The following is a 21,607-nucleotide window of genomic DNA, read 5'->3' on the forward strand; positions in this document are numbered from 1 at the left end:
CCTGCAGTGCCAGGCTCATGAGAGCGTGGATGGGTTGGGGGTGTGAGGGGCACAGGCGGGAGCCAGGCTGCTGTCCGAGCCGTCTGCCCGCCCGTCTCTGGTGCTGCCTCTTCTCCCTCCTCAGTAGCACTGGACCTGGGTGCCCAGTGTCCCGGAGAGAACAGGGCCAGGTGTCCCACAGGGCTGGCCTTTTAGAGGTGACTGAGGAGGAGGAGGAGCCAGGGAGGGCACTGGGCTAGGGGCACGGCTGGGCTCTGCCCTCTGAGCTGCCTCGGCGCTGCTGCCCAGTAGTCGCTTGTCCCTCAGGCCCTTCCCATCTCAGAAGAACCAGCCCACGAGCCCGAGGAAGAGGTGGGTGGGAAACTGAGTCTGTTGGGGGGACGTGAGGTGTGGGCCACCAACTTTTGTCCACTGTCACCACATGGACACCTGGTATGGTCATTGGTGGTGTCCAGGGCCTGTTTCAGTCTATCGTCTATGAGTGGCCATGAGGGGCGGGGGTGGCCCCGCTGGACGCCTCCTGCCGTGAGTGGCCTGGGTGTGGGGAGGCGCTCCTGGGCAGGAGCGTCAGGCCCGGTGCCACCCTCCACCCCCTTGACACCCGGTACTCACTATGCTGAGTCCTCATCCTCCGTCCCATAATTCCCGATGTTTGTGGCGGCTGTGACCCCACAGATGATGAAGGGAACCCCTCCGCTGATGAGGTAGAACCTGAGGGAGCACAGGGCCCACTCACTGCCCCTTGAAACCCACCTGGGACCCCCAGGGACAGCACCGTCTTTCTAGCTCTCCTCAAGGCCGAGGAGGGTCGGGAGGAGAGGCTGCCCGGGCCAGGCCGCTCCTCTCCGCCTCCTCTCCTCTTGCCCTCCACCCCTGCCCTTCATCTTCCTTCTCCTCCCCTCCCTCCACCCTTTGCCCTCCCTCCACTCCTCCACTCCTCCCTCCCCTCTCCCCACCTTCTCTCTTCTCACCCTCCTCTCCCCCCTCCCCTCCCCTCGTCTCCCCTCGCCCCAGCTCGCTGGCTCCTGCACCTGTGCAGAGATGACCATGGGCAGATCCAGCACACAGGGGGCAGGGGAGGCCCTGGGCTCATGTAGCAGAAATAACCAGAACAATATGAAGCCCCTGGACAGAAGTGGGACCCTAGTGGGCAGGGCTCTGTGTCTCATGGGGGACTGTATGGGACCCTAGCGACATCCAGGCTCCCTTCAGGTGGAAGCACTCATCCCACCAGGCACAGGTGGCTCTTAGCTGAGTTCCCCTCTGGGAACAGCCCTCCGCCAGGGCCTGGGTCACACTCCTTCTGGCAGGCAGGTGGCATCCGGTGAGCAGCCAGTACACATGCTTTAGGCCAGCCTGCCTGATAACCTCAGAGTGGAAAGCTCAGGGTGGCTGTCCCAGGCCCTTCTTGGGCCCTCGAGCCTTCGTGCACTGCCTGGCAGTCCAGCTTCTCAGCTGCTCGGGGCAAATTCTGACATTCGACCCTTCCCCAGGAAGACAGTGATTCATCTGGACAGGAGCTGGCCCTGCTCTGGGCACAGGCTGACTTTCCTGTCCAAGAGGCCTCAGCCGACAGATCCATCCGAGGGCGTTCTGTTGCCCCACCACTGACACAGGATCTGAGGGACGTGAAGACCAGGAACCACCAAGCACGTATGCCCTGGGCACCTGGCTACAGAGCATGGTGGTCATCACAGGCAGTGACGGGTGGTGAGTGATGGTCAGCCTCCGGGTGGCGACTAAGGGGCCACTGAGAGACCACCACCCATGAGAGAGGCGCTGTCCTCCAGTCAGTGCAATGGCACTACGTCCCTCGAGGGGAAGAACAGGGGTCCCAGGTCCACAGGCGGGAGCAGGGTGACCCTGCCTAGGGTCCCTCACGACGACCCCTGGGGATTCTATATCTCGAGAGCAGATACTTCTGAATGAAGGGTAAATAAAGACATATTCTGACAAGAATAAAACAAAGAGAATTTGTCGTCAGCTGACCTGCACTTCAAGAAATGCCAAACGAAATCCTTGAGGTTGAAGGAATGTTGTACCAGATGGAAACTTGGAGGAATGAAGAGCATCAGAAATGCTAAATATAAGGTAAATATAAAAGATCTTGTTTCCTCTTAATTTCTTTAATATATATGTGACTGTTTAAAGAAAGAATTTAATGCCTGTGGAGTGTTAATGAATGAGGGTGAAATATGCGGCGCCTGAAGCATAAAGGTGGGGGGAGATGGTCCCATACAGTTGTAAGGTTTCTAATATATTCTATTTATTTATTTATTTATTTATTTATTTAGTGAGGATTGGCCCTGAGCTAACATCTGTTGCCAATTCTAATATATTTTACATGAAATAGTACAATCTTCACACTAAACGGACTGTGCAAAAGCTGTGTATTTCAATCCCTAAAGGAACCACAAAAAGTCAATAGACAGAAAGCTCATCGATAAATTCAGAAGAAATTTTAAAAAACATTAAAATAATCCAAAAGAAGGAAGTAAAAGATGTAAGGAGGAACAGAAGAAAAATAAAAAAGACAGAAGGAAGTAAAAACAGAAAACAAAGAGCAACATGAAGAGCCAGAGTCACCCAGTCAAAATTCTCTACATTCTAATGGGCTAAACACTCCAGCGCACAGGCAGTGGTCGTCCAAATAGATTAACGACAAGAAAGCAGGGCCCAATTACACACTGTCTGCAAGAGAAGCATTTTAAGTGTAAAGACACAGAGAGGTTGAAAGTTAATGGATGGAAAAAGCTATTTACACAAACTGTGAGCCAAGAAGGTAGGTGTGGCTACATCAAGACCACATAAACAGACTTTAGGGGAAAGAGAGAGGCATTTCATGACGACATCTGTGTTGGCTCACAGGAAGACGTGACAACCATGAATGTGTGGAGGCCTGAGAAAAGGCTCAATATGAGAAGGAAAAATAGGTAAAATTAAAGTGAGAAACAGACAGTTCCAAGATCAGATTGGTGGTTTAACTCCCCTCTCTTAGCAGTTGACAGACCAACCAAAGAAATAGGACATCTGAACAATAATGTGAATCAGGTCGCCCTAACTGTTCTTTCTAGAACATCACACCCAATAACCGCATAGCTCTTATTCTTCTCCAGTGCATGTGGTCTATTCACCATGACAGATGGCATGATGCTCCAAAAGGACTGAAGTCGCACTGAATGTGTTTTCTGACCACTGAAATCAAACTAGAATTAATAACAATAAGATAACTAGGAAAACCACAAATACCTAGAAATGAAATGACACACTTCTGAATAATCCACAGATCAAAGAAGACATCACAAGAGAATTTGGAAAACATTTTAAACAGAATGATAAAGAAATACAACATAATATTTCTGGGATGCAGCTAAAGTAGGGCTTAGAGAGACATTCATAGCTGTGAATGCTTCTGTGAGGGAAAAAGGTCTGCAGGAAGCTGAGATTTCACCTCAACAAGGCAGAAAAATAAAAGATCAAAGCAACTCAAAGTAGCCAGGAAGAAAGAGATGATAAAGGTAGGAGCAGAAATAAATTAAAAAGGAAAACAGAAAGTAGTGAAAATTACCAAGCCAAAAGTTAATTTTCAAAAAAAAAAAATCGATAAAACTATATACACATAGCTATGCTGATCAAGAGCAAAGAGAGAGAGAACATAAATTTCTAGCATCAAGAGGGTTATCAACACTTGTCCCACAGACATTAAAAGAATTACTGTATTATAACTGCCTGTTGACAATTCAGAAACTGATTTGAAATGGATAAATTCCTTGGAAAAAAATACAACTTACCAAAATTGAAGCAAAAAGAATTAGAAATCCGAATACCCTATGTCTCGTAAAAAGACTGACTTCAATAACCACATACATCTAACAGAGAAACTCCAGGCCTGGAGAACATCACTGGTATCTAAGGAAGAGAGGACACTGATCTTATAGAAGCTTTTCCAGAAAATAAGGGAGGAGGGGATACCTCCTGACTCAGTTTACAAAGCCAGCATAAGCTGATACCAAAACTGGACAGAGACATTTGAAAAAGAGTTAATTTATGCCTCTGTGGAAATTAACTAAGGAAACCTTAACTAAATTGGAGTCGGGAAGGCCTGCAGGGGGAGCTGTCCCCCCCATCCCACAATGTAAACGACACCAAACAAGAACAGAGGATGCTCCACCTCTGACAGGAAGTACAACCACTTTACTGTGAAGGAAGATTTCTCTCCCAGCAGCAACAGCCCAGCCAACGAGAAACACCACAGCCCAGCCAATCAGAAATGCCACAGCCCAGCCTATCAGAAATGCCGCAGTCCAGCCAGTGAGAAATGCTGCAGCCCAGCCAATGAGAAACGCCACAGCCCAGCCAATGAGAAACACCACAGCCCAGCCAATCAGAAATGCCACAGCCCAGCCTATCAGAAATGCCACAGTCCAGCCAGTGAGAAATGCTGCAGCCCAGCCAATGAGAAACGCCGCAGCCCAGCCAATCAGAAATGCCACAGACCAGCCAATCAGAAATGCCACAGCCCAGCCAATGAGAAATGCTGCAGCCTAGCCAATCAGAAATTCTGCAGCCCAGCCAGTGAGAAATGCTGCAGCCCAGCCAATGAGAAACGCTGCAGCCCAGCCAATCAGAAATGCCACAGCTCAGCCAGTGAGAAGTTGTTGCCACCCTGAACTGTTACCCTCCCCCAGAGGACTTTCCTTTAGGACAGCCCCTCCCTCTCCCCCTTTTCTCTATAAAAGCAGCTCCCTCCTTAGTTCTCTGGGTTTGTCTATGGTTCATCATTGCATGCACATCCTGAATTGTAATTCTTTTGGCTATTCCTGCATAAACTTATTTTGAGGGTAAAATTACAGGTGAGTTTGCTTCTAAAGTTGACACCTTAAATATTCCTCATGAACACAGACACAAACATCTCTAACAATATGTTAGCAAATGAAATCTAAGACTTTATGAAAAGGATAAAACATCACGACCACTTAAGTAAGATTAATCACAGAAATGCAAAGTTAGTTTGTTATTCATAAACATCAGGCCAGTAGTTCTTCATATAAACACAATAAGGAGAAACCATGTGACCATTTGATAGATGCAGTAAAACTATTTGACAAAAGTCAGTACACATTCATCATAAAAAAAGGCAGTAAATTGAATAGACTGAAGTCTCCTCAATCTGCTAAGAAGCATCAACGGAAAATCCACAGTCAGTGTCCTACTTGATGAGACATTGAATGTTCCCCCGAGATCAGGAGCAGGACAAGGATGTCCCTCTCCCCAGTCCTACTAAACATTGTCCTGAAGGCTGCACATTGTAACAGGCAGCAAAGAAATCAAGGCACCCGTGATGAAGAAGTGGATACATTCCGGTTTGCAGACAACATGATCTATTACATGACAAATGCCGTGGAATCTACAAGATAGCTACTAGGATGAATAAGTGAATTTAGGAACATTGCAAGGTTAATACCCAAAAATCACTTATGTTTTTATATTAGAAGGAAAGCATTGGAAAATAAAAAAGCTATTTACAATGACGTAAGACCATAAGCTCAGCGGTTTCTTTCTATCTTTCTTCCTTTGGTGAGGAAGATTGGCCCTGAGCTAACATCTATTGCCCATCTTCTTGTTTTTCTCCCCAAAGCCCTTGCACATAGTTGTATATCCTAGTTGTAAGTCATTCTAGTTTTTCTATGTGGGACGCCACCACAGCATGGCTTGATGAGCAGTGCGTAGGTCTCTGCGCTCAGGATCTGAACCTGCAAACCCCGGACCACTGAAGTGGAGCGCACAAACTTAACCACTTGGCCATGGGGCCAGCCCGATTTTTTATTTTTAAAGTTGATGAATTTATTCTAAAATTTATATGCAAATGTAAAGGACCTAGACTATCCAAGCCATCTTAAAAATGTAACAAAAAGATGGAGGAGTCACATTATCTGACTTCAAGACTTAGGACAAAGCCATTGTAATCAGGACAGTGTGGTCTTGGAGAGGAGACCGACAAGCTGATGATAGATGCTTTGCCCTGTCTCCCTGAGGAGAGAACAGCTGAGCACTGAGCCCCCCACCAGGGGCCCGCTCTTCTTGGGCCTCATTTGCTCAGAAAGCATCAGGAAACACCAAAACCCAAGTTTGTTAAGGCAGCATTTTCAGCCTAATGACAATCAAACTGACTGATGACCAAGCCCCTCTAAGCCCCTCATTGGACCAGACCCCAGTCCTCTCCGCCCACTGCCTCTCCAGGCTCAGCCCCCAGTGCTCGTGGCTGCCTAGGGCCTCCCATTTCCATTTCTGTCCCTCTGCCTGGACCCCTGGCCTGGCCCTTCCTGATGGCTCTGCCCCTCCTGTGGCTCCAGGCACGACTCACCTCCTTGAGAAGATGCTCTATGCCTGTCGTGCCTTGTTTTACTCCCTGCACATCTGAGGTCACCCTGCTTGTCCTCCACAAAGGCGGGGACCTCACCCCCCACCCCCGTACTGCTCAGAGAGCTCCGAGCGTGTTGCAGGCACACAGCACATTCATCTGAGTGGTAGTGCCAAGTCTCTGTTTTCATACAATCTTCACTCTTTGCAGGTGAAAACAGGTGCAGTGGGGCAGGTCCTGGACTTGCCAGAGCAGCTCAGTGGCCTTGAGCTTGAAGGGCATTTCCGCAGCTCTGAGTACGAGCAGGCATCCTCCACAGCCGGCAGGGACGGATGTAGGAACGAAGGCCATTTGACAAGGAAACAGGCCAAATGTACAGGATGCCACCACAGGCGAGTCTGGCCTGAGCGAGGGGCCAACCCAAGGGCCAGATGCTCCAGAGTTGCTCCTGCTGAAGTGGTGGCGCTGGAGGGAAATGAACGCAAGTGTTTGCAGACCTGGCGTTGTCTGCATGTAAAGAAGGGAAAGGAAAAAGCCTGCATGATTCCAGCATGGCATGCACAGCAGCGAGCCAAGCTGGACAAAACTGGGGAAGGCGTCCCTGACTGCTTTTAATGACTCAAGGAAGATGTCACAGGTGAGCGTGTGCTGGGGACTTGGCCCGGAGCAGCCTTGTTGAAGCTTGTTCCAGCCGCAGAGCAAAGGGGGCTGCCTGGGCTGGCTGTCCATTTCCAGCTGTGACAGGTGAGGGCATCCACCGGCACCTCATGCGGCAGCTCCGCTCCTACGGTCGACAGGGCTCAGGAAGCTCCTCTGAAAGGCACTTTCCCGTGAGTTGTGCCTCCACTGCCATGGAGAGCAAGATCTCCTTGTTCTGATCAGGAGGTCCCTTTAGTGTCGGATGAGGCGTGTCAGCAGGCAGCCCAGGAGGGAAGTGGCAAGAATGGCATCGGGCTCCCTCTGCTCAAGCCTCGATCCCCCATCCCCACCATGGCCCAGGCGAGCCCACAGAAGACCCTGCAGTACTGGTCCCTCTGGCATCCTGGGGTAGACGGAGAAAGGGATGACAATGCTAAGCCACAGCCACTTGCGGACAGCTTGCCCTGGAGACCCCACTGTGGGTGTCACCTGAGGCTGATTCAGTGCCATCAACTCCTCTCCCTTTCCTGGTGGCTGCTGGCCGTCCCTTGAGGATGGATGGGTCCTCCAGCCAGTGGAAGCCGGGAGGCGGTCAGGGCCCTGGAGCCCCTGGGCTGGCTCAGGCCGTGCCCCCCAACCCTCCATCCTGGGCAGCCCTGGCCCACCCCATCCACCGCACCCTGGGGGGTTCTTGAGGCTGCAGCCCGAGCCAGATTGTGCCTTCGGAGCCTTCTCGGGCCACCTGTACCGCAGAGTGAGATCACAGCCCTTCCACCGCCTCCAGCCAGGCCTCCTCGAGCCAGTGGGATGCTTCTTCCTCTGCAGGGAGCGAATCCTGCCTTTCCCTGAGCTGTTCCAGCTCCAAATCAGCCCTGCTGCCAGGTTGGTGGTGAGCACGGCTCCCTGAGGGCGGCTCCTGGAGCGCGGTGCAGGCTCGGCCAGCAGAGGGCGCTGGAGGTCACTGCAGCCTCCGCCCGCCCTGGGTGGCTGTTCTTGCTGCTGTGGCTGGGCCATCAACGGGGTGGACGTGCAGGACGTCTGGGGAGCCATGCCCAGACAGTGACCGCCTTCCCTGGCCCTGAGGTGGGCCCCTCTGCACCAGCCCCAGCTCGCCCAGTGGCTGAGGACGTCAGCCGGGTCACCGGGGGGCTGTGGTCACACCCTCTCCAATGAGGTCTGAACCCGGCCGTGGGGGCCTTCCCGATTGTCCTCCCCTTGGCACCTTCTTCCACGTTACGGTCACTTTTGTGTCATCCACACAACATTGAATTCCCATTTAGATAATTCTCTTCCTTTAGGAGAAAAGTTTCTAGGAAGAACAGGTGAATCTAGATCTTGATGAAACCCCAACTGCTGCCCCGTGACACCGCGAGCCGCACACTAACATGTCCACAGCCACGCACAGGGCGAGGAGTGCAGGCACTGTGGAAGACGAGAGAGGTGGGGGACCTGCCTGGCTGGCTGTGAGGCTCCCCGAGGAGCACGGTGAGAGCTGCAGGGTGCAAGAGAGACCGCTCACCGAGGGGACCGGATGGGGAGCCAGGACGGCCCTGAGCTCATGGACCCCTGATCTAGGGCAAAGGGGCATGTAGAGCAGAGGGTGGTCCGACCTAGAAGTGGGGTGGCTATCAGGGATATTCACACACAGGAACATGAAATCGGTCCCTGTTGTAGGTGAATGATGGTCCCCCAAGACGACCACGGCCTTATCCTGGAACCTGTGAGTCCGCTGACCTCCACAGCAAAAGGGACTGTGCACACGTGATTCAGTGACGGACCCTGAGATGGGGAGGTTGTCCTGGATTATCTGGGTGGCCTGATATCATCACAAGGGTTCTTATAAGGGGAGGCAGGGGGCAGAGAGACGCGAACGTGCAACTTGCTGTCTTTGGAGATGGAGGGAGGGGCTGCGGAACAAGAGAGCTCGGGAAGCTGGAGTCCATGCTTCCTGGCCTTGGGGAGGAAACTGCCCTGCCCACCCCTGGATTTTATCCAGGGCGTCCCCTGTCGACTCCTGATCTCCAGAACTGTGAGAGGATAAATCTGTGTTGTTTTAAACCCCTACATTTGTGGTAATTTGTTACAGCAGTGATAGAAGACTAATATGGTATATGCCCTGCCGCATCCTACCCTCAAAAATTCACCGTCCAGGCAGACTCAGAGGTGGAATTACAGAGCTGGATGAGAACGGCATTTTCAAGAGAGGGCGGATTTGTGAAATAAGACATGACAACCTCTAACTGTGATGTTCATACCAGAAACCTCTGTTTCAGAAGATAACTTCCAGCTGGAGGGAGCAAGAAAAGACATTTGCAATGCGTGAAGCCACGCGTGTGATGTGGGGATGTACATGGACCTCCTACAGCTCAGCGAGCAAAGGCGCATCGTCCTGAAGAGCGGAGGAGACTTGCAGGGGTGCCTCACAGGAGAGAAAACCCAAATGCCCGTAAGGAGCAGGGGTGCCCACCGACGCCGGAAATGCATAATCAACGCGGCGGGGGGTGAACCCCGCTGAGGCCCAACCCCATGGAAAGATGAGGTGGGGAAGATGGAGGAGAGCAGAGCTCGAGGATGTGCGCACGACCCTGCAGAGACCCTCGCACACGCCCGGCTCCGTGGCACTACCCCGAGGGCCCCGTGCCTAGGTGGGGCCAGGCTGCTCGGTCGCAGGGTCAACTAATCACGGTCCAGTCAGGGATCTATCTTGTATGTGAGATGGCTACACATGTGGATGGATCTTAAAAGGAGAATGTGCAGTGAAAGAAACCAGACTTTAAAAACGTGAAACAAACCATTCTATGTACATACAGCTCAGAATTGGTGCGGACAAAGCCAGTGTTTAGGGATGCATGCTTGGGTGATAAAACCATAAAAAAAGGCAATGAAATTAGGGGTGGGGGGTGGGGTGGGGTGGGGTGTGGGCTCCATCCCCAAGGTTTCCGGCAGGGAAGTTTCTATTTCTTCACCTGAGGGGCACATGACAACAATTTCATAAGCTGGCACTGACGTTTTAGGCATTCTTTTGTGTAAATGTCGTATTTCTCAAAAAAAAAAGGTTAAATTGAAAAAAACAAGGAAAGGAAGAAAGAGAAGGGACCAGACTTCTCCAGGAGCCTGTGGAGCAGGCACAGCAGGGGCCTCCGGTACTTCTGACCCCCGCCCGACTCCTGCGCCTCTGTCCTGCATCCTCCGCGCCAGGCCTCCAGCCTCAGGCCCCTGCCTTGCACACTCCCCCTGCTGCCGACTGGAACCCGTGGTCCCGTCAGAGTAAACCAACTCCTGGGACGCAGGGGAGCCCTGGACAGTGGGCGCAGGGCCCAGGTCGGGGTCGTCCTGGCTGTGGCTCCTGATGTCCAGGAGACGACGGCTTCTGCTTTCACACCCAGCGCACCTCTTTAACCCCTCCCAGCACACGAGCCACTCCTTGGTCACAGCCTGCTGGATGTCAGGGGCGCCATCATGGAGGACAGCCCTGGCCAAGACCCTCTCTATCCCCGCCCATCCACACTCCACACTGGGGAGCAGATCCTCTGAGACCAACCTGCTTCCCCAGGGCTCAGCTCAGGGAGGGGCCAACACGCAGCAGTGCTCCCTCTGCTCTGCTCCCTGCCGCTCATCCCCCACGCATATGTGCACGCAAACACACACACAGGTGCATAAACACATGCACATTGCATGCAAACACTCATGCACATGTGCAATGCATGCACACAGGCACATGTGCAAGTAAACACACATGTGCACACACCTACACATGTACACATACATGCACAGTGCACACCCCCCACACATGAACACATGTGCACACCCCCAAAGTGTCCTGCACAGAGCAGTGTGTTAAGCTGTAACACGGGTCAGAGCGTAGATGCAGCACAATCAACCCAGAGAAAGCCAGTGCCGGTGGGTGCAGAGGGTATGGCCCTTTAATGAAGAGGTGAGTCTCAGAGTTTGGGAAACTGAGGTGGGAAGGAGCTCATGTGGCCTCGGTTCCCAGAGGTGGAGAGACCTGAGAATCATTTGAAAGCCTGTCAGGGCTGGCCAAGGTCAGCCTTGTGCAGCTTGGGATGCAGACCAACAACTGCCAAGATCCCGTTGATATATTCCTTCACAGCCTGGGGATGCAGGGGGGGGGGGTCCCTCCTCGCCCCAACACAGTTGTTGTCAGCAGCCAGCCCCAGGCCCACAGGCCCACGGGCAGAGGGCAGAGAGGACAAGCACAGCTGCCCAGCACACGTGGAGGTGATGGAGGGGGTCCCCGCATGTGTCATCACGTCTTGGCATCTGCTTCTTGGAGGATGAGAAGCCCTGGACAGCAGGCAGAACGGGCCTCTCTGCAGCCTGCCTTGTCCATTAGAAAGAGTGACAAGCCCCCTGGGGTGAAATGTCAGTAGGAGAAGCAGGTGGTTTAGCCACAGACAGAAGTGCCAGCCTGCATCTTGCTCCACCAGACGGCGACTCTCAGCGTCTGGTCTCCAGGCTGCACGGTCCCAGCACACGCGAGGATCTGGTGTCCGTGATGATTCGGCAGTCAGTGAGCTCCAGCCCGCTGGGGTTTTCTAACTTTCAAACCACAGGTCTTTTCTAAGCCAGCTTTAATATTTTAAATGGGGTGTTTGTCTAGGAATTCTCTCTTTATGTGTTTACACCTAGTGATTAGCAAGCCCTCCAGAGCCTCTGGAAAACCTGACTTTGAAATCCCAACATCTGCCTCCCTGCCTTAGGGCAGCCATGTGTTTCTCCTGCATTAACTGGGCCTCAGCCCCTGCTTTCCAGGTTGACAGAGAGCAATGCCTGACCGAGCGTCTGAAGGGCCACCAGAAAGGGTGGAGAGGAAGCAGAGCCGGCCAGTCTCCCCCGCAGCGGCTGTAGGCATCAGAAGGAACCAGCAGGTGAACCCGCAGGTGAACCCGCCCCCCCGCAAGGACCTGGAGGAGAAGGCATGTCAGGCTGTGAGGAGGGCCCCACCTCGGGGACCTCAACCTCCTGGTCACTGTCTGCCTCACTCGGGAGGACAGCCCAGGAACAGCCACCGGCTGTGCAGACAGCAGCCCGTCCGCGCCCTCATGGAGCAGTGGTCTCTGTGGGCAAGATACGCTGACATGAACTAGTGAGTGTGAGGGATTCTCAGCGGGTCACCCCTGCCAGGCCCTCCCCACATCCTCTGAGGGAGAAGAAGGGGACAGTGCTGGAGGAGGCGACAGCCAGTAGGGGGAAGGGGCGGCCTGGGAGAGTGTGAGCAGGGCCAGGGAGGCTGGAGCGGCTGTGGCAGCCAATGACCCGGAGGCTGGGTGGGCGAGTGGGCTGGCTTCTTCTGAGGATGGAGAGGGGCCAAACTGCAGCTTTTCTGATGGAGGCTGGGGGCTGGGGGGGTCTGCAAGGTGGTTGGGACAGTGACAGTGACGGGCACGGAAAATGGCTCTCAGCCCTGTGGCCAACACCACTGTCCACTCATTCCAGTCTGTAGCCCCTGGATGAGCCGTCCGTCCTGGACTTGGAAGCCGTTCCACTTCCATGATCTCGCTTTGGGGACATTGTCCTTGCACGTCCCCTCCTCAGTTTTCCTCGACGGCTCTTCGTGACATTTCCTCCCTGGACTTGTGATCGGTCGTCTTGGAGGCAGCTGCCTGCACTGCACATCCTCCAGCCGGCCGGGCCTGCGGTCTCGGCTCTCCCGTGGGCAGGGCCTAGCTAGTTTGGCTGCCCTTCTCGGAACATCCCCAAGGGGCTGAGGCGTCCAGGCTGAGTCCAGATTCAGGGTCTGGCTTCCGCAGACTCAAAGCCCTCAGCCATTTCTCTCTACTCTGGAGTCTGTCCCCCGCCTGCTGCTGACTACCCAGGGAGACCTGTGTGTGGCCTCCTTGTCTGAGGTGATATTCACCCAGGCCAGCGGAGGCCAGGGGTTGGGGGGCTCATGGATGGTTGGTGGGGGAACGAGATCCACTGCTCGGAGCACGGTCTCTCTTGGGCAATAAGAAGAGGCCCAGGCACACTCTGACGACTGAGCACTCATGCCTTTTGAGCCCCTTGACTAAGTCACCCCACATCCTCTCTTGAAGAATGACCCTGGGATGGCCTGGCCTTGTGCCACCCCACCAGCCGCCCGACTCACAGAGGAGAGTGTCTGTGATGCTATGGGACCGTTTGTCACAGGAAGCCGAACAGTCCAGGTGGGGGCAGGAAACTGACAGCACCCAGGTCAGTGTAAGGACCACGGATGCTGAATGTGCAGACGAGGAGGCTGGGTGAGCACAGGCACCTGTCCCAGGCACCACCCTTCAGCCACAGGATCCCTCTGAGAGACATCTACCTCCTGGTCGGACTAGCGTTCTTTGTGTTGATCAGGACCTCTGAATTCCAAGAAGTCAGGATGATAATTTCGGCTAAGATAAAAAAGCCATTTACATCCATCTGCCTGAGTGCACTGCTTGTCAGGTCACCACGCGCCTCTGAGAGGCACAGCACACTCATCTGCTCATCTGAGTTTTGTGATCTCCCCTCTCCAGCTCACACTGACCAACGGTGGATGGAGGACAGTGATTCCCCTCAGGGATTTGATGCCTGGAGGAAAGCTGGTTGATGAAGACCTCAGGGGTCACTTGGAGAGTGAGGGCGACTTCTGTCCTGAGTGCTGACCATCACGCGAAGATGACTCCAACACGTCCCCTGCTCAGAAGTATGCCCTGGCATTTAAGATGGAACTGGGACCTTTATGATCACTAAGATGCGTTAAAACACCGCAGGATCGTTTGCCAAGATTCATTCAGTGACAGGTGCCAGCACGTGGGCTTTGCCATCACTTTTGGCTACAAAGAGCTCCTGTGTTCTGGAGTTCAGACTGTGAACTGCGATATCTGCTCCTAGGTGTGGCCTTGAAGGGCCACTGGAGGACCTGGGCGTCAGCCTTGGTGCATGCTACTCCGTCTAGATGCTTGGCAGCTGTGCACCACACGAGTTTCCTGTGGGCTCCTGTGTTCATGCCAAAGGGGCTGTGTGGTGCCGCCTGGCCCAGTGCTTGGCCACGAGCACATCCCAAGCCCGTGGTCATCTTCAGAATCTGCACTGCTGCCCGCGGAGGGGTTCCTGGCAGAGAGCGCTCCAGAGAACCATCGTTCTACGGAGCAGGGCCACCCATAGTTGGTGCCGACTGCACGGAGGATGAATGCATGGGGAGGGGCCCTTCACCACTGCTGGGCTCGTGTCGTCCAGAAGGGGGGCAGCTCCATGCCAGGGCAACTGCAATTTTCAGACAGAAAACCCCAGCCAGCCTTAAGTAACAGGACACCACTTAGGTGCACTTCAGCAGAAAGGGCAGAGCAGACTGCAAAATTAGGTTGTAATTACCTGCAGCTAAATTGGGAATTAGCCTCTGAGTGTCTGCAAAATCACAGCAAGAAGGTCTGTGGTTCCGAAGCAGTTTCCCTCTGGCCAACTGCTGAGGACTGAACATTTGTGTTCCCCCAGTTTCACACTTTGAAATCCAAACCCCCAAGGGGTTGGTGTTAGGAAGTGGGGCCTTTGGGAGGCCCTCATGATGGGATCAGTGCCCTTATGAAAGGGACCCCAGGGAGCGCCCCTGTCCCTCCTGCCGTATGAGGATGCAGTGAGAAGATGGTCATCCAGGAAGCAGGTCCTCACCAGATGCACATCTGCTGGCACCTTTGTCTTAAACCTGCAGCCTCCAGAACCGCGGGAAATAGATGTCTGTTGTTGAAGCTGCCCAGTGTGGTACTGTGTTCTAGCCGCCTGAATGGACTCAGACCTTAACGGAGGGAGTGGGAGAGGTGGAAGATCTGTGTACTCAGAGATCCTCGCTGAAGGGGGCTGACCAGCGAGGTTAGGAGGGGAGGCCGCGCGGGGTGCAGCCTGGCCCGCCCACTGGAAACCACTGCCCCACGTCTGCACTGCTGTTCCAGCCACATTCCCGAGTGTCAGCTGAGCAGCACTGAAACCCCCACAGAGCGGCTGTGCTTGAAATCCTGAGGGATGTGCGTGGGGACCCATGAGCAGTAAGTTAGGCGGCAGTGTCATCTACAGGAATGAGATGGGCAGGCAGACTGGAGGCACGGAAGAGAAGAGGTTTGAATAGAGGTTAGAGAGTCCAGGGAAACAACAAATGAGTTGAGAGTTCTGGCACCAAGTCCTCAGCACAGTAACGATTTCTAAAACTGGGTGCCGAGCTGCAGCTCCTGCTTTGTGGAGAAAAGGTCAGCTCAGAGTATGTAATATTCGGCCTTGATCTTTCTCTTTCAGTATTTCTTGACCAACCGCTTTCTCTCAAGCTTCTCTCTCTCTTCTCTTATCCATATAGTTAGAAATGAACAGAGAGCCAGCAAGCTCGTCTTGGAAAATGCCAGCTCCCGCCGTGCAGGAGGAGCTAGCCAGCAGGGCTGGTCTGTTCTCTGGAAGGGCAGTTTGCAGGGCTGGCCCCGGGCTGGCGACCAGGAAACTGGCTCTTGCCATGTGCCTTGCATGGCTGACTGATAAGCTTGTTCTGTGAGCTGGGCCTGCCTGCCTGGATGCTGGCGCCAGCAGCAGGATTGAGGAACACCTGCTTTCCTCCAGGAGTCTGGAGGGTCAGCAGCTACGATGTTGAGCAAGCAGGAGCACCTACGTGGCCAGTCCCGAGTGAAAACCCTGACTGAGTCCTAAGCCGGCTTCCCTGTGCGGGAACCTCTGTGCGCTGTGCTGCCAGACGAAGGAGCAGACTCTGTGTGCTCCTCCTGGGCGGGAAACCCTCCGCTTGGAGCTCACGTTTGGCGCTTCAACACCCTTCTCACCGCCCTAACTGTGAGCCACACCCCAGCCAGCGAAACCCTGATGGGGAACCCAGCCCCTGGATCACCCTCCACTTGTTCCTGCTGCTTGGTTTGCCTTCAAACCACCCAGTGAACTTTCCTGATGCCAACGATCCTTGACCTCATTCTGGGCCCCTCTGAAGACATCTGCCCCCACCTCTTGGGTCGAGAACCCTGGTTATGTCTTGTGTCTCCTGTGTGGCATGTGGGGACCCCTTCTCTGTGAGTATAATCAACTTCTTTTTTTGAAACCTCATTCTCAGCTCCTCCCAACTTTATGGCACTTCACCTGACATCTATGTTCCCAGGCCCACTCCCACGCCTCCGCCAGAGGGAGCACTTTGGAAGCCTGTGCTGGATCCTTCCAGACTCTGTCCTGTGAGTAAAATGGAGTATTTAATCAGATTGCTTTCCTCCCACAGATTCCAGCTCCATTAGGCACTGAGGTTATTCATTCAAGGCAAATTAAAAAGTATTTACTGAATCGCTACCATTCATCCATTCAGTTTCAACATTTAACGGGTAGGAGCTGCATGCCAAGGTCTGAGAATACAAAAAAGGGGAGGACACAGCCCTTCCCCCCAGGCTGGGGGGAGGACACAGCAAAAAGCCTCAGTGAGATATCCTGGGATAGTTGCCAACAACATTTTGTGGGGTCGCGGGGGGAGTGGTGGTGCCTGAGAGTCTGGTAGACTGCCCTGTGGGGCAGGTGGGGGCCCAGGGATTCAGGCTGGCGGGTTGGAGAGAGGCAAGTCACTTGGAGGCTGAGGGGCAGGTGTCCCCACAGGAGAATGTCAGGGAGGAGGTGGGGACTAAAGGGCTAGGGGCCAGGCCTCAGGCGGCAGTGTTGGCCCCACACGCTTTCAGAGGTGGAGCACAAGTCAGGCTCCACGTTAGGAGGAAAATTGTGATGGCTAGACTGAGGGATGCTGAGAAGGGAGCCCGAGGCCTGTGGGGAATGAGGAGCTGTCTGAGCAGGGAATGTGGTGGCCTGGGGAGGTGCTGGGGGTGAGGAGACGGGGACAGGTTGGAGAGAGGTTGGGGCAGAGTCATGGACCACAGTCTGACCTGATTTGGGGAGAGAGGACAGGAATAATTTTGGGCCATGCCAAAATGGGGGTGTTGTGTGTGATGTTAGTTCCATTGTGGACACACTTGGGGGTGTTGCGTGTGGTGTTAATTCCATTGTGGACACATTGGGGAGTGTCGTGTGTGGTGTTAGGTGCACTGTGGACACACGAGGGGGATGTTGGGTCCATTGTGCACACCTTGCTTAGATGTGCCAGGACCTCCAAGGAGAGGCGTCAGCCGCCGTGCGTATGAAGTTCTGGAATCCGGGGCTTGTGGAGACTGGAATGGCCTTTGTGGGCATGGGCAGGGTCGTGACAGTGGAGTCCCCCTGTGGTATCTTGAGGTGAGAGAGGCCACTGTGATGGGTAGAAGGTGCAGTGTCCTCAAATCAGGGAGGCCCTGGTGGTGGGGGTCTGGGGCTGGAGCAGTGTCTCCTGTGAGCTGGTGGGGGGGGTGTTTGCTCCTGGACCTGTGTCGGTCATCTAGTCCTGTCCCCCTCACTGGGCAGCTCCCTTTTCAGGGGCCATCCTCTTTTGCCTCCTGGTATCCCTCCCACCGTCCCTCTCCCCAAAGCCATCACCCTTCAAAATGTGTGCTGCACAGCCCAGGTATTGGTCTTCCTAAGGGCCTCGCCCACCCGCCTTGGAAAAGCCAGACCGTCCTGGTGTGGAGACCCTCTAGACCCCAGGCTGAGGCTCTGAGTCTGTCCTGTCTCCAATTCCCACCTCCAAGGCTGAGGGGCGGCACTTCCTTTGTCTAAAACTCACCCCTCGGTTCCAGGTGGTGACACCCCACCCAGCAGGAGGCACTGAGGCTGCACTGAAGGCATAGGGACCCAACTCACTCAGCTGACAGCCACGCTCGCGGGAGACACTAGAAAGGCAGGTGGCTCTGCTCAGTGATATCTGGCCTGATCTGGGGCTTGACCCATGGTGCTCCCCAAATGTGGCAGCCCCCACTGGGCCGTCACCCTACACTCCATACCCTACTCCATTCCTCTGTTCCTCACACACAGAGAAAGCAGAAGGGCTGGCCTGGCCATAGCGACCACACGGCAGGATGTGCGGAATAACCCACTTCCTCCCAGGACCTTCACTGCCCCTGAACCCTGTCCGCAGAGCCACAAGTCTTTCTAAACACGGGGAAGGAAGGAAATAATACATGTTTCTCATAACTGTAAGGAAGATCTCTCCACCTGAACCACATGGCCCACTTTGATGCAGCTGGAAATTCCTTCATTCATGTTGTCACTAAAGCTTCATCACATTCTAGAGAAGATTTTCTCCTTCAGAAAAAACGAATAATATGTGGAAATTAAATAACACATTCTTAAATAAGCGATGGGTCAAAAAAAATCACACGGACAATCATAAAATACCTTGAGATGAATGAGAAAAACCCTACAACACAACAAACCTTACGGGATGCAGTGAGAGCCGTGCTCAGAGGGAACTTTACAGCTGTAAATGTCTACAACAAAAACAGGAAGGTCTCAAATCAATAACCTAACTTTACATCATAAAGAAGTACGAAAAAGAGCAAAGTTAACTCAAAGCTACCGGAAGGAAGGAAATCACAGACTAGAGCAGAGACAGACTAAATAGACGATAGAAAAACAGTAAAGAAAACCAATGATGCTGAAAGTTGGTTCTTTAAAAAGGTCAACAAAATTGGCCAACCTTTAGCTAGACAGACTAAGAAAAAAGAGAGAAGACAAATAGTGTAGTGGAGCTCCTGGCTAGAGCAATTAGGCAAGAAAAAGAAATAAAAGCCATCCAAATTGGAAAGGAAGAAGTAAAACTCCTTATGTGCAGATGATGCGATCATACACATAAGATCCTAAAGAACCCACAAAGAAGCCACCAGAGGTGATAAAGAAATGCAGCAAAGTTGCAGGACACAAGATCAACATGCAAAAATCAGTCGTATTTTTATACAAAAGCATTGAATGATCTGAAAAAGAAATTAAGAAAACAATCTCATGTGGAATAGCCTCAAAAAAATAAAATACTTCGAAAAAAATTTAACCAAGGAAGTGCTAGACTTGTGCACTGAAAACTATAAAGGTTTGCTGAAAGGAATTAAAGAAGATTTATATAAACGGAAAGACACCCTGTGTTTGCAGATTGGATACTGTTAATGTTAAAATGTTAATACTTCTGGGGCCGGCCCTGTGGCCGAGTGGATAGGGTCGCAGGCTCTGCTTCAGAGGCCCAGGTGTTCACGGGTTTGGATCCCGGGCACAGACATAGCACCACTCATCAGGCCATGCTGAGGCGGCGTCCCACACAGCAGAACTAGAAGGGCCTACAACTGGAATATACAACTATGTACTGGGGAGTTTTGGGGAGAAGAAGAAGAAAAAAAAGAAGTTTGGGGGTCAGCTCGGTGGTGCAGTGGTTAAGTGCGCACGTTCTGCTTCAGTAGCCCAGGGTTCCTCGGTTCGGATCCCGGGTGTGGACATGGCACCACTTGGCAAAAGCCATGCTGTGGTAGGTGTCCCACGTATAAAGTTGAGGAAGATGGGCATGGATGTTAGCTCAGGGCCAGTCTTCCTCAGCAAAAAGAGGAGGATTGGCAGCAGATGTTAGCTCAGGGCTAGTCTTCCTCAAAACAAAACAAAACAAAACAAAAACAAAAAAAGAAGTTTGACAACAGATCTTAGCTGAGGGCCAATCTTGAAAAAACAATGTTAATAGTTTTTAAAGTGCTCTAACCATTCAATGCAACCCCCATCAAAATTCTAACAGCCATCTTTGCAGGAATGGAAAATGCAATATTACTGTTCATATGGAATTGCAGGGACCCTGAATAGCCAAAACAATTTTGAAAAAGAAGATCCATCTGCCGTCCGTCCTCCTGGGACCATCCCTAACTAGAGAGCTGTGTGCCTGGTGCCTGGAGTCAGGGTCTCAGTGGTGGCAGCCCCCTCTGCCAAGAGAGGAGTCACCCAAAGCTGGCCCAGCCATGTCACCCCCAGCGCTCATGCAGAAAGGAGCATATAATGCCTAAAATGTTCATCAGTCCAAAGTCCCACAAAATTTCATGTGCCTGCAGTTTCCTTGAAGTCCCTGAAATGAGCTTGTTTTCCCCAAAGCTGAGCAGGGGGAGCCATTGAGAGAGCTAGCAGACCCTGGCCTGGGCCTTCAGGGAAACCGAGGGCTCTCGGAGTCCCACAGGCCTTAGTGGCTGTGAAGGCAGCGAGTGTCATCCCTGTGGCCAGGTGGCAGCCAAGGTCAAAGTACAAAGCCACACAGCCGGTCGCTGGTTCCTCAAAATGTGGGTGCTCTGAGTTCACATGAAGCTTCTCACCCACACCTCTTTTCTTTTTACTCCTCATAGGAAAACTGCAGAGCTGGGCCGGAGGACACAGGAGCGCCTTCCTGCACAGACAACGCCCCGAGCTCCGGCAGCTGCCCGTGCCACACTGGCCTCACCGAGGGACCAGTGGGAGGTGGCGTGTAACCCTGCTCAGAGTGCTCAAGCACTACCTGCTGCCGGGCCCTGACAGTGTGAGGCCTTTGGAGCTCTTCCGTCCCGGGAAGACTCGGGAACTAAATTCCTGTTGATGCTGTACAGGTTGCTTTCCAGCCGTGGGAATGGGGTCAGGGATGCAGATAGAAGGAAGCCGCTAGTGGGGCTGGTGGGAAGAGCCCCTCTGATAAGGATGCTTTGGGTCGAGCTGGAGGAGGAGGGCAGGGGCGGCTGGGCCCGGAGTGTGGAGGACAGACTGTGAGCCCCAGGGTCTGGGAGGAAAGGCTCCGCCCCTGACCTGCTCCCCCCAGACTTTGATGTCCTTTGAGATCAGCTTCTGGTCTGGTCTCCCTGGGAAGGCCCCAGGCTAGGTCAAGCTGGACCAGAGAGAACAGTGGAGGGGAGTAGGCCCACAGTGGAGCCCGATGCCGATGTCCCCTACCCACCTGAGCCTGCATCTGAGGGAGTAGTGTGCACACGAGCCAGGCAGTGTGGTAACCAAGGGACTCTGGGGTCACCGTGTGGAGTCACCCCAATGTCAAGGCCTTTTGTACCAGAGGAAGGAGGCGCAGAGGGAGGGGGAAGGGACAGAGGTCTCCAGGCAGCATGAGAGGAACAGCAAGTTGCCCAGGCCATGGCCACAGAGCCCACGGCTGCAGAGCCCACAACCCACGGCCACAGAGCCCACAGCCATGGAGCCCATGGTCCACAGTCCATGGAGCCCACAGCCCACAGCCACAGAGCCCACAGCCATGGCCACAGAGCCCACGGTCCACAGTCCATGGAGCCCACAGCCCACAGCCACAGAGCCCACAGCCATGGAGCCCATGGTCCACAGTCCATGGAGCCCACAGCCCACAGCCACAGAGCCCACAGCCATGGAGCCCATGGTCCACAGTCCATGGAGCCCACAGCCCACAGCCACAGAGCCCACAGCCATGGCCACAGAGCCCACGGCCCACAGAGCCCAGCAGCACCTGGGCGCCTGGCTCGGTTATGTGCACTTTGAAGCCATCAGAGAGAAAAGCGCCAGAATGCTCCATGGCCTCCATCTTATTCTTACAAAACCAGGCAACCCTTCAATCAATTATAGACCCGGAAATGCATTTTGAGAGTGAATTTTAAACCCCAGGGACCTGGGGCCTCCCCAGCAGGAGAAAGGAGATAATGAAATCCTGCCACCCAGGTCTGTGTCGCTGCAGAATGCCACCGGCCCTGGTTGCTACGTGGCAACGCGTCTGCTCGCTGGAAATCACACGATGTGGGA

At 53.5% G+C, this 21,607-nt stretch overlaps 1 protein-coding gene across 1 annotated transcript in view; it reads right to left on the reverse strand.

The window, feature by feature from the left end:
* Positions 1–21,607, reverse strand: part of ADGRA1 (adhesion G protein-coupled receptor A1) — a 44,824-nt gene that overhangs the window by 3,326 nt on the left and 19,891 nt on the right. Inside the window, exon 6 of the mRNA XM_023636589.2 lies at positions 613–711. Coding sequence (XP_023492357.1) covers positions 613–711 — 99 coding nt within the window. The remainder of the gene's footprint in view (positions 1–612; positions 712–21,607) is intronic.

This window comes from Equus caballus, chromosome 1 (genome assembly GCF_041296265.1).
Source record: "Equus caballus isolate H_3958 breed thoroughbred chromosome 1, TB-T2T, whole genome shotgun sequence".
NCBI lineage: Eukaryota > Metazoa > Chordata > Mammalia > Perissodactyla > Equidae > Equus > Equus caballus.